Source organism: Aythya ferina (assembly GCF_964211825.1).
Source record: "Aythya ferina genome assembly, chromosome: 15".
Taxonomy (NCBI): domain Eukaryota; kingdom Metazoa; phylum Chordata; class Aves; order Anseriformes; family Anatidae; genus Aythya; species Aythya ferina.
Genome location: NC_140314.1, coordinates 4,864,050 through 4,877,438, shown reverse-complemented (window position 1 = coordinate 4,877,438; position 13,389 = coordinate 4,864,050). Strand labels below are relative to the sequence as shown.

The following is a 13,389-nucleotide window of genomic DNA, read 5'->3' as shown; positions in this document are numbered from 1 at the left end:
CCCTGCTCCTCCTGGAGAATTCACATGCTAGATAGAGTGGGAAAGAAGACAGCACTTTCTTAATTGATTTTTTTTTTTTTTTTTAAGTTACCATGCTAGTGGAGTGGTTTTCTCTAGAAAAGAGCCACAGGCTCACAGATTACAGTGGATATACAGTGACACCAAGAGGCAGGGGTTTCCCACCTCCCTCACACAGGGCGCTGGACCAGAGGACTCCCCCCAGGCTGCTGTGCATCGGCTCAGCTTCCCCTCGTCATTCGCTAGTCACAGACACCGAAACTCTTCCTCTTCAGCGTTTGACAGACTGAGCAGCTCTGCTGATCTCACTGCAGAAGTAAGAAGATCTACCACCATCTTTCACCGCATCCCTCTGAGGAACAGAAGGGGAAAAAAAATGGGGGCAGAAGATATTCACCAACATTTTCTATTGGGCTACTCTGTTAAAGCTGGCCCCAGGCAGCTGGAATTCAGGACAGGATGGTAACCTCTTGGTTGCTTGCCTGCACGTGCTTGCTCTCTCTCGCACATCAGGTACAGCAAAGTGAAGGCTTAAATTCAAAAGGGGCTTCCACTCCAGTAGGCAGGTACCAGGTTGGAGGGGTGGTCTGGGCTGGAGAAACAGGAGCTGCACTGGATTTTGGGCAGAACAGCAGGATGGTTCTTCGAGGACAGCACAGGGGCACAGCAGTTGGCACATTGTTTTGTCTGACTGCACATGTGGGTTTTCTTGTTGTTTTGTTTTTGTTTTTTTTGCCTTTTTTTTTTTTTTTTTTTGCTTTAGCTTTTTCATTTTAATGCACGCTGCCAGCATCTGGACGAGGTTGGTTGGTGGCGAGGTATTTGGCTCTCATGCTGGAGGTGTACTGGAGGAAGACAAGAAAAGAAAACAAAACACAAACAACAGAACAGAAAAGTCAGTCATAATGACTAATGTAAACATGGAACGACAGACTACGACCGCCTCCCAGCATAAAATGGTCTGTATTTACTGCATATCAAGGAGCTGCTGGCTTGGTCTGACAAGGAAAATTGCAGAAATCGTTGAGTAGCCAAGTCTGAGTAACATACTGTCAAGCCTGTTGCAAGGTTGCTGGCCAGGTCAGTGCAGATGGGCTAATGATTTAACCAAGCTCTCGATGGAGAAGGAAATCCAACAGTCATTGAGTCCAATTATGCCATATTTCACTTGGGAGAAGAGAGGGAAATGGAAATGATGCAGATGTAAAAACCCAGCACATACCTTCATCCTCAATTAGTCAGGTTGCCAGAAAAAGGAGGTTGAAAAGGAAATGGAAATAAAGTTCATTGCATTTTACTGCAACGAGGGCATCAGAAGACTGCATGTGTCGCAGATGGACAGTTTGAAAGGAAAGTGTAGAAGAATGAATCTTTGTGAGCAATTTATGCCTGAGAAAGAAGAGACCCCCGCCAGAACGGCAACAGGTTGCCATCCCACAAGACGAAATTAGCTAACAGTTATCAGATGGTTAATTATCCACCAATGGCTTGGGATCCAGCCTGCGTACCACGCAGTGGTAGACAAGACTCCAGCCTGGGGGTGAGAAAAGAAATTCACAAAGATGAGAGGTGCCTTTGTTTTGGGGGTTGTTTTCTTCTTTTTTTATTCCAAGCAAGGTAATCCAAAACAGCTCCCAGAAACTACAAGGGGAACATAGGCCATTCAGTTTTGACTACTGAGCTGAAAAGCATGCAAATCACACACCGCAGTAAGAACAAAACTCTTTGTCTTTTTATGCCAATGTGTTCAATGCCTTCATCATGACCATGCTACTGCTTCTGGGATTCTGCTACCATGATACTAACTACCAAGCAATGAGGACAGGTACTTTTCTCCTCTTTTTATACCAGCAAGAGCTTGAATAATTCTATAATATCCATATCTTACTTCCCAAGAGTGCTTTTCAGCATACCGACTTTTTATCACCTTTAAAATTGTACCACGTGAAATAGCCAGTTAAGCTGGCAAAGAGACAAGTGAAAGGCAGTTCCCCACCAGGAGGCAGGATTTAGCTTGCGTGCTGGGAAGGAACATTATGAGGCATCCTTAGGCTCTCAAAAGCTCAGATATTCAAAGGGGTTTTCAGAGAGTTAACGGTATTTTAATCAGTTTTCCTTCAAAGACCAAACCTGGCTGAACCTCTGCACAATAGAAGAGAGAGACTGCTCCTTTAGTAGGGCTGACCCTACCAGCACAAGATGAAGACACCTGAGGCTTATTTGCACACTCAACTTTTAGTGTCTTCCATAATTGGAAAACTTTCTGCAGAAAATGGATCTTAATATAAAACTCTGGCCCAGAAATGGCATCTATATTTAGAAGACAAAGGGTCCATATGTTCTTTCTCTTTTTCAGATGTAATTTTTGCCACTGAGAAAGAAAAAGTAGAAAATACCAAGCTGAGCCGGTTGAACTGTATATTCTATACAGTTTATGAAGTATGATTACTGTTTCAGAAATGAAGCTTAGGGCATTATTAAAACATATGGGACTAACCCAACAGGCTCAAAGAAGCTTAGAAGTCAAAGAGCTTTCTCATGATAAGTAGGACACATTTCAGATAGAATCATGCTGAAATTACCAGCCAAGCATCATGCTAAAAAGAGGGTCTTCGAAGGCATTTGATTGCTCATTTTCCATTTGTATTCTATATGTGAAGTGTCAGAGGAGATGAGTATGAACACAGAACTTGCAGTTGCTAAGCTTTTTCAAGAAGTACTTAGAAAAAAAAAATCAAGGATCATGGAAGGTCATTGTGCATCTTGCTAGACAAATCATAGATTCAGCACACAACCTGCAGCATCAACTTTCTTTAGAACATTACAAATCAAGGAAGGCCAATTGATGCATTTCAATGATGTACAAAGTACACTCATTGTGGAGGGAGAAGTTGAAAAGAATTTGCTCCTTCCTCCTCCAAGAAAAAAAACACATATGATTGTTTAAGAGTCACTGAAACAAAGTAATCAAGATTATGAGATTTGGACAGTCAAGCAGAGAGCATTTTACATTCAAACCTACCTGCAATCCACCACAAGGAACAAATCAAGACTCAATAGTCAGAGTTAGGGCTGATGTTCTCTCCTTAACGCAGGATTTTTGCACCTTTGAACCTTTTCCCATTACAGTTTGAACCAGTTACTCCTTCTGTTAAAGTATAATTTTAATGACCATGAAAAGTATGGTTGAAAACTGGAAGCAGAGAGCTAACACTTCTGCACACCCTTCATGAGCAGCACAGCTCTACAAGCATGCACTGAATCTTTTGTCACTGAGTTAGGTTCACTGCATGAATGTTTTGCTCCATATGCTGTTGGCAGTCTCTCGCCCAAGTCCTTCAGTCCTCTGCTGGGAAGCAAAGGAAAGATGCTGTGGAATACACAGATCCCTACGTCCGGACAGGCCAATAGATGAAGATGTATCAGCACAAACTTGCCAGTCACATGGATATGAAATCAAAATATATTATCCACAGTTAAAATAGCTTTAGACTTCAGTTCCTTTAAAAAAAAAAAAAATAAAGACTTCTAAGCCTGAGCACAACAATTCAGAGCTCAGGAGGTCTTGGTCCCTGCTTGGAGGTAACCTGGATACAGTGCCTGACACAGCCATAAGGTACACAGTTGCATTTAGTTTCCTTTAAAGAGGAGCTTTCATAGAAGGATAAAGAACATGCACAGTGCATTGATTCTTCCAGTACTCTCAGTGCCCAGGTACCTATATGCCCTCTTGTACCTTTCTAAACTCATCACGGATGACAGGACCTTCACCACGCTGTTAGCTCCCCTGAGCTGAGCACCAAACAGCCTTCTTGCCACGTCTCCAGGTGTCTCGTGTTATTCCACACAACACACCTCTCAGTCACTTACCAGTCAGCTAGGACAAACACAGCTGATTGCACGCAAATTTATTTTTGCATTTCTTAAAAGAAAGAGTCTCTCCTTCACATTTAGCCTTGTTGAGGGCATAAAAACTTTGATAGGCATAATTTGCCAGCACATAAAAGTTAGGTGCTTAACACATGTAGCCTGCATACAAAAGTATCACTGGTTGCAAAAGCTAATACAAATTAATAAGAATAATCAGTTAATTGTAGAGATCATAAATTCTACCAAGTCCTGTGAACTGTGCAGATCATGAATACTTCACTGCTAACTGAGCTATGCTGGAAGATCACTTACCACGTGAAACCATGACTCCAAGTAAAAACCATTTACTGTTTGTGGTTAAAAAAAACCACATCTCTCTTTGGCTACCCTGACTTTGATTTCCTGCCAGAGCTGTTCAGGTAAGCCAATAAAGACCAAAGCTTCTGGAGTCAAGTTCTTAAAAGCTGATCCACCTCTCAAATAGCTACAGCACAGTAAACACACAGGGTTTGGTTTCATTATGTATGGGAGGTACAACGTGGAGGGAAACAGCCAATTCCAGCCAGTGGGTTCTGAATTCAAAGGGACTTAAGTTTTCCAAGTCAAAAGAACAGAGCTTCTGTTTGTTTTGTTTGTTTTTAAAGTCTTGGAAAGAATGCGATGGCTTTTTCTTAGCCCTGCAGACAGCCACATTAAACTCTGGGTGTGACCTTAGGTAAACAGAAGACAGTGAAGTCTGAAATGAGGTCATGTTCCAGCCCAGAGGGTATCTCAAATCCAGAATGAAGACTAGATTTTTTTCCCCCCAGACAATATTTTATTGGATAGACCCATAAACAGTTTTCTAGCTTTGCTACGATACCACCTGCAGGAACTAGAAAGCAGAAAAGACACCACAAGCCCAAGAGCAGTCTTTACAAGGCTTAAGAAAGTTGTGACCCTTTCAAGGGTGCTAGCACCATGCTTCAAGGCAAGTTTGTGTTCATGCACCATGGGAGAAGGCACCAAGACACCCAACTCAGACAGCACACCTCCCAGCACATCACAAGGCAGGCAGACAAATGGCATGAGGCAGCAAGAAGGCAGACCAAGCAGCAGCATGACAGAAAGGAACCCAATGCGAGGCTAAGTCCCAACAAGAACAGCAGAAATGGAGGAACAGCAGCTTTATGGATGTGTCTTTCTGGGAACAGACTGTAAGATATGGGCCTTTGGCTGCATAGGCCAAAAGCAGCAGGCCTTTATTCCAACTGGAACCAACACCTTCCAGCTGTGGCTGTGGCTCCCTTGGTGGAGCACGCTGTCCTTTACACCAGGTGAGTTGCATGGGTGTTGTAATTATACCTGTATTCAACCAAGCTAAAAACTACAAGGCCTAAGGCAGACCAGCTGCTCTTCTCTGTCTGCACGTGGCTTCCTCATGGACCACCGTGAGGGAGGACACACTGGCTACCTTGGAGAACACCAGCAACAGCAGCACGTTGGGAGTTCAGACGGTGAAATGATGCTAAGAGGGCCCTGTTCAGAGCCGATGGGAGATGGATGGAATGAATTGGACACACACAGATCAAACAAAACAGTAAAAAGGTTTGGAAACAGAATGAAATAGATCTTAGTGCTCGTGTCTGGACCCTTCAGGATTTTTTTTTTTAAACTTACTCCTTTCTGACTTTAAATGTGAGGATAAAAGGAGGAGCTGCACACAGATCTAACAGGCATTGAAACAACTCTTTAGGACAGGTCACCATCATCAGCTAGGATTTTTCAACAGATCAGAAATCCTACTGAGGAACTTAAAGCATGTGGCAGATACGTATCTGTGGTTGTGGGCACATGCTTTTATAACCAGTCAATACAAAGAGGACAGCAGCAGGGCTCAGAGTTTGCCAAAAAGTTGAAAAAGACACCCTGTCCTGACCGAAAAGCTGCTAGATTGGTTCTTGATAGAAAATGGCTTCTTGGGATGGGAGAACTTCTGTGCTGCATTTGAAGTGCAACATTATTTGTGCATTTAAGCAGGGCTCAGTACTAAGTGTTCAAGCTGTTCTCCAGCGTGGGCTCTGATTTAAAGCAGCCGTGAGTTAGCCTTTAGGAGGCACGGGCCTCTCCAACCATCACATCGTGCACCAGAAGCCCTTCCAAGGTTAATCATGTTCCTTGAGTCTGCACCAGAGCACAACTAAGTAACTTTAACCCTTGGCAGGAGGGAATGGGGTGGGAGGTGCAGAGGAAAGGAATGTGAAGAAATAAAAGGCACTGGCCTGGGATAAACAGTGCAGGGATGACAGGAGTGGTTGGGAGTGGAGAAGGGGTTGAGCAAGAAGGACCTTTTTTTCCAGTACCTGTTCCATTTGCGGGCGCTGTTACCAGTATGTCCGTGCACTGTCCGAGGGCTTAAGCTGCCAGCTCATATGGCTGCTACTGTCCATGGCAGCCAAATACAACTGTGATGACGCAAGAAAGAGAGAAAAAGAGAGTGCAGCCTCAACGTGCATGAAAAACACAGTGCAAGCAAGTGAAACGCTGTGGTGCGTGTCGGTGACAAGGTGGTCTCTACAACCCTAAGGGGATAGCCCTGTGGCAAGAAGGAGAAAACAGAAGGAATGAGAGGAGGGAAAAACAAACAAACAAACAAAAAGCCAGGAAAAGTAATGGACAAACAATGCAGCAGGATCATCACATCTTAGTTTTCACCATCTGTTCTCAGAAAGAAGCTAAATGGAATATATCAGCTCTGTCCACACACTGGGCATACCCTGCTGAGATGGTTAACCCCCTCCTCCTCCCTCCCAGAAGGAGGCAGGGACATGCACATTAATATTCTCTTTTTATCGCTCTCCTTCTAACAGATAAGTTGCTACAAACAGGTCCTGCAAGTTCTTCTGCTTCCATACAGCCTCAGAAATCTACTGTGGAGAGCTGTGAATAGAAAACCAAACAAAAAAAAAAAAAAAAAAAAAAAAAAAGAGCAAAACCAAACACACAAAAAAAAAAAAACAACCAAATAACAATAAAACAGAAAATCCCCCTGTCCCCTGCTGCCTGTCTGTACAACACGGTAGCAAACAGTATTTGACTTCTCTTCACTGCCCATTTACTATCAGCACATCCCTCCAGAAAAGACATTGATGTTACAGTCCATTCCTTGCTTCACCTAGGCAGAAGCTCCCCTTGTCTATAGGAGCAGCGATGCTCTCTCCTCCTCCAGCTCCTACACTTCCCTACAGACCGTATTGCTGTCTGTCAAGTCAAGTTCCTCTGGAAAAAAAAATAAATCTCGTAAACCTCAAAAAATAAACCTCTTCTCAGAAGCCAGCCTAAAGGCACCAGGACACCAGGACTCACATCCCCCTTCAGGGTATTAATGCTACTGAAAAACCAGGGAATGTCTTGCGTAACTGCAGCCCCCGTGGAAAGGAGCGTGCTTTTTCAGAAGCACGAGAGCTGTAGGGGAAGGGGAGGCAGGACCTTGGCCTACAGACACTGAACGAACATATGCCTTGGCAGGCCTAGAGGCAGGAAATGGCAGTGGAAAAGCAAGCTCTTGCCATACTGTACTGTGTGCGGCACGTCAGCTCCTCCCGCGGACTGTCGCGTTGCTGAGAGCAGATAATGCTACCAGAGGTTGTGGTTCACAACACCAGGGATTGGGAAAAACCATCTGTATTTCTAAGAAGGCTGCAAGAAACCTGGCAACCTTCCAGTTTTCGTCTTTCTCTACGGTGAGATGAACTGGTCATTTTGAAGTGAAAACATGAATGTGATGTCCCCCTTCCCACCACAGTTCCTACTCCATCCTCCAACATCCTCCCCATGACTTTGAATCGTGCACCACTGAGTGTATTTTCTTTACCTATACCTGGAGACTAGCTGCTGATTAAACATGCTACTACTCATCCTCTGTAATCACACCACCAAGTTAACGAGCACTGCGATGGCATGTTCTCCAGGTTCTGGCGTAAGGTTCACAGGATCCAGTGAAGGAGAGCAAGATTCATCTAGTTCTTACACATACATGAAGGCATGCCCATGTTTTATCCAGCACACCGAAATGGCTACCAGGCCACTCCAAATATCAAAACCTTCCATGAAAGTGGTTTTTTTTTTCTTTTTTTTTTTTTTTATTTTTCCCTCCGTAGGAAATTAAATACAAAAATAGATTCTAAAGAAAGTAAAAGAGTTGTGAAACAAAGATTTAAAAAAAAAAAATCTCAACAGCAACAAAAAAATACAAATATCATCCTACTGTCTCTTTAGGGCAGATTAAGGAGAGAGGTTCAGCAATAACTCTGAATTTACTGCTTTAACAAATTTCTTTGTAAACTTGAGGAACCAGTGCCACAGATAGCAAGAATACTGCATGCAAGTGAATCATCCTGCTGAAGTCACCCACCAAGACACTCATGCATTTCAGTGGTGGCAGGACTGGGCCCATAGGATTACCAGTGTTAACAGATTTAGTTTTATTATTTTTATGTGCAATGTCAAAAGTAGCAGAGTTGAGTTTTGTTCTCCATGGCAGGTGAGACACGGCTCGTCTATTCAAAGTGCTGCCATTTATGGGCCAGATCCTGTGCTTGGCTACACAACCAGCTCCCTTGAGAGTATACAGGAGTGGTAAATGTGTATTCCCCAAAGTTGCTGAAGCAGAGAGGAGCAGTAAAGAGAGACTTACTGAGGGAGGTGGGGACTCCCGGCCAATGAGCGGGGTATTCTCACAACGGGGGTTCTGGAAATTTGCATTCTGGCTCCTAGGAAAGGAAGACACACATGGTAATGGGGGTACGTGCCACACTTCTCTGGGGAAGGTCTCTGACAGAGTATACATCCCCCCAGCACTACTGTCTCCCTCAAAGCTTTTCTTACAGGCCAAGTGGATCCCCTTTTTCAGTTAAGGACATAAAACTAGCATTATTTTCCTCAGATTAAGCACTATCTTTACACTCAGAACAGCCCACACTGAATCATGTCAAATGATTTAAAAATAGGTTCGTGTGAAAAATCTGCCTCTCTGCAGAGTCAGAACTGCCGTGCTGTAGAAATGGAGATAAAATAAGGACAAAGCCTAAGGGGAAGAAAACGATGTGGCAGCCCAAAAGAGACGGGCCCTGAAGGGAGTCAGTGTGATCAGAGTTCAGCTCTTGTGGAGAAAGCTCTGAAGGTCCCACCTGAACTAGGTAGCTCCAGACTCCAACAAATGTCAGAGCTGGCTGCAATTACTGTGAAGGAAAGAGCCTGCAGGTTTTGTTGTGGCTCTCAGTGTCTCAGGAGGCTTAAAATCTTCTCGCAAAACTGCTCTATCTGAAGAGTCTAGTCTTCAGGGGATCAGATTGTGCAATAAGGAGCCTGGACAATACTACTATTTTTTATTTTTTTTTCTCTGTAGGCAGATGTCTAAATCCCACAGTACAAAGTGATTCATGTTTTTGAGCATGCTGCCTAATAAACCCCTTTCTACTGCAGTACTTTTAAGCAATCCCCTTCTCCCAGCAGATGCTAATCGGGAAACATGCCTTTTGACATTTCAGACAGAATCCCTTACCACCTCCAATGCCTGGTTGAAAGCACCAGCCTTGCAGCGCTTAGCAACGACAAAATCTGAGTGAAGCAGCTTAGGCATGTTGCAATATGGCCTTTTTGTCAGGATACTCACATGTACTCTGTGACGGGAGCATTGCTGACTGTGTGTGCTGCTGCTGGAATGCTGGTCTCACTGCCATAACTACTCCCACAGCTATAGAGGCTGGGCATGTGCACTCTGTAAAGATTATCGTGTGTCTGTCTGCTCCCCTGAGCAGCTGATTCTTCTTCCCCATCATCATCTGAGCTTCTGCAAGAAGGAAAAAAAGTTCCTCCTAGAACCCTACAATTACCCCACATGTGGGGTTTGCAGGAAACCATGGCAATCCTAGGAACCTCCCAACCATCTTCCACACCTCCACATTTATACCCATTTGGGATGCCTCAGGGCGGCAGTGTCAAACACAGCCTACACCACTGTGACTCAGACCTCCCACAGATACCATCTGGACTTTTCGGCTGCACGATCCCCTACAACACTCTCCCTATGGTCTTCTCTCAGGGCTTGGCAGACAGCACAGCTCTGCAACTGCCCAGCCATATAACGGAAGGATGGACACGCATCCCAAAATACACAGCAAACAGAGGAAAAAAATATATGTAAAAGAGGAAGTGAAGATATACTGGCATGCATCACTCAAAGCAACCTTCAGAGCTGCTGTCTGTGTCCTTCCATTCCTTGTAGCAATATCCACAGAGCTTTTAAGGATATGTCTCTGGAGACTTCTCTGAACTTCCGTTATGGTTACACAGTGAATGCTTCAGCTTCTAACAAAACTCCACAAACCTCTACATGTAGTAAGTTGCAACATTTGCTTCTAGCGCCTTTGTTCTCTCAAAAAGGCCAGGAATTTAAATCAATTTTAATACGGAGCAGAGCTGTTTGTCAGCTGGTTCCTTCCCCCCCGCCTTCCCATATTATTCTCCTTTCCTTATTATGTATAATATACTATTATTTTATCTCCCTAATTAGGGGATGAAGTTTCAAGATTTGAAATACGTTTTAGTGATGCTGAAAAAAGCTAGTAAAACATTCCATAGGAAATGCTTTGCTGCTTGCAGGAGACAACATGGCCATAGCTGTAGCATCCCAAGTATCGCTTGCAGTTTCTGTACCACAAGGTGGCACTGAAGATTTATGCAGGGAATTGAAGCCTGCACATTCTCTTACAGGCAATAAAGTATGACATCCATCACCTCCCCGAGGGAGCTAGAGGAAGAAATGGTGCTCCAGAGAAAGCAAGAGGGAATCTTTCAGTTCACAGCAGCAGGCTGAGCCTGCTGGGGATCGCAATATGGGCAGCAGCTCACACGGAAGGCAGCACAAGAGATAACACTGCATAAACCTTGCTCCTTCAACCAGGCAGACTGCCATTCTCCTCCTGAAAATGCCTCTACAGCTGCATGTGGAAGAGGTAAAGAAACCAGCCATTTTCTTATGCGCTATTCTGACACATTTCCCAAGGCTTTCTCTGTGGGCACTGCAGGCCTGTGGGCTCTGGCTTCCTCCCATTGTTCAGGATGTTCCATTTTACTTTGAACCTTGCACTCAGGCTTAGACCACAAAAATCATGTTTCAGGACCACAGAAGAGAATTTGCTGCACAGCCTACTGCTTTTCTACAAGAACAGAAACATCAAAGCTATTTCAGTAGCTGCATGTGGTGCTGCAGTGAGTCAATGAGACCCTGGGAAGGTTTGTTCAAGACTTCCTGATCAGCCTGCTTGCTGTCATTAATATTAGTGCCAAACAACTCTGCTGTAGCATGAGTGCCACCAGTGTGCAAGCACCTCATCTGCCCATGCTATTGCAAACAAGACTGTTTCCAGTTTTTATTAGCTATGTAAGTCAGTTGTCCCAGTGTTAGCAAAGACAAGAAAGGCATGTGTGGACTGCTTCTCATTCCAGTTCTCTTCCCCATACTAGAACAAATGACTCAAAGCAACACAAGAGAATAGGTACTGTAAGAGATGGCACATTGTTCAAGCATTACCTTTCTCTACAGCTATCAACATTCATCTCTGACTTGACTCATAGTCCTGCAGCGTACTGAATAATTTGCACACATAATGTTCTAGTGCAATAAGGTTCAGATGTAAATATTAACCACAACCAGAGCAAAGCCAGCAGATTTTTTTTTTCTGTTGGACCTGTGCTTAAAAGGCCTCACACTCCTGGGATCATATGGGAAAGAGCTCCAGATGCTCACGGGCACAAATCCAATAGCCAGTCTTCATTAGGAAAGAGCTCTACAACACTACAGGATCTAAACCCTCTCTATACCTCTTTTGCTGCCAAGTGTGTGGGACACTGCACACAATGGAACTGAACATGAGGGCTGTGACAAAGGAGAAGAGAACCAGGTAGATGAGGCCTTCCACTCCATCATAGCAAAAGCCCGTCAAAGCCTGGACGTAATCCTGGAGAGAAAAAATGAGCAGAGTTTCCTGATCACTAGAGAGTTAACATTGAATTCTAATTCAAAAGCCCTCCCCCTGGACTATGTTCTCTGAAATAAGTTAAGAGTTCATAGTTCCTTTTGCAGACCATATTTGTATTTTAATTTCAGGGTCCTCAAGAGTTTTTCATAATTTATCTAACCTTTATTTTCCCTCACAAAGCCCAAATCAGATATAGGCATAGCAGTTTTTTAAGCCCCACACAGTAAGAGATTAAAAGAAAGAAAAAAAAAAAAAGCCAAGACAAACTTATGTACCCAACTTAAGACACCACATTTTTCAATAAGCCTCTCAGGTCCTTCACTCAGTCCCTTTGCCTGTGAACACAAGCACGGACTATCTATTTCTCTGCCTTCACAGATGCAGCTAGGGCAACAGTTCAATCATGCTTTACTGCAGCTATAAGGCATTTCATGGGAAAGGCAATAAGCTATGAGCTATGGAAACAAGCTGGCAGTTCCTGAAGCCTTATGGCTGCAGCTTGTAGATGTATAAAGGCATGTTATCCAGTTTCCTACCCTGATCGTTAAACACAAAAATAGAAAGCTAGCTTGCTCCAAAATCCCGTTTTCCTTTCTGCAGAAGTCAATCAGTAAAGCTGTTATAAACTGTTTTGGCACACCAGAGGTTCGAAATTCTAAAATAATCAGTATGCTATAGGCTCTACACCCCTCTTTGTGCTTTCTTAGGGCAGGCACAGTTACTGAGTACTCACCAAGTGCAGACTCCGACAGTCTACTAAAGCTGTCAGTTGCTGCAAGTTGATCTCTGTTGTATTTAAGACCTCCTGGATCCGCATAAGATAGTCCTGTAAGCAACAAGCCAGTAATTATCGAATGGAAAGGGTTTTACAGAATCTGATCTCAGGCTTTGTACTCATGGAAGGGAAGCAGAGGGGGAGCAGTTACCTTGGAGGTGGGGTGCTCTCTGCTTGCTGACCTCACGAGCTCCATAACATCATCTTGCATTTCCACCAGAGCCTTGTGACTTCCAGACAGCTTCTGCTCAACACAAAACATGCAGTGTTTTAGCGACTCATGGACCAACAGAACTCCTGGGAATTAAGACTTATGTCTTGCTCCCAAATACTGAAGCACCTGTATGAATGGTATAAGCTAAGGATGTCTCAACTGACATGGGTTCAGTTCCAATAGGGTTAAGTTCTACTTTTACCAACCTGTAGGAAGGGCAAGCAGAAAACACACACTCAGAGCTGTGGCCAGTGCCAAGAGAGACAGGAAGGAGAAAAGACAAGACACAAAGCACTCATGTTCTCACCACGGCACACAGCTGGATTTTTCTACTAAACCAGATGGCTGAGAAAAAGTTAATGTTAATACTGAAAGTTGTTTACATTGGGGTGCAGCCTTCACACCCCATTAAAGCATCCATGGGAATTTCACATGCTATAGCATGTCAGAGACTACACTGAACAACCAGAAATGCAACTGATGGCAACAGC

At 44.0% G+C, this 13,389-nt stretch overlaps 1 protein-coding gene across 2 annotated transcripts in view; it reads right to left on the bottom strand.

The window, feature by feature from the left end:
• TTYH3 (tweety family member 3) overlaps window positions 1–13,389 on the bottom strand; it is a 73,501-nt gene continuing 60,112 nt past the window's right edge. The window contains exons 9-14 of one of the 2 annotated variants that reach the window (XM_084537260.1): window positions 12,836–12,928; window positions 12,643–12,735; window positions 11,752–11,888; window positions 9,542–9,718; window positions 8,564–8,639; window positions 1–863 (exon numbers count right to left, since the gene is read on the bottom strand). In XM_084537260.1, the coding sequence (XP_084393386.1) occupies window positions 792–863; window positions 8,564–8,639; window positions 9,542–9,718; window positions 11,752–11,888; window positions 12,643–12,735; window positions 12,836–12,928 (648 nt within the window). In that variant the 3' untranslated portion in view covers window positions 1–791. The remainder of the gene's footprint in view (window positions 864–8,563; window positions 8,640–9,541; window positions 9,719–11,751; window positions 11,889–12,642; window positions 12,736–12,835; window positions 12,929–13,389) is intronic. The other variant, XM_084537261.1, reaches the window with a different exon arrangement.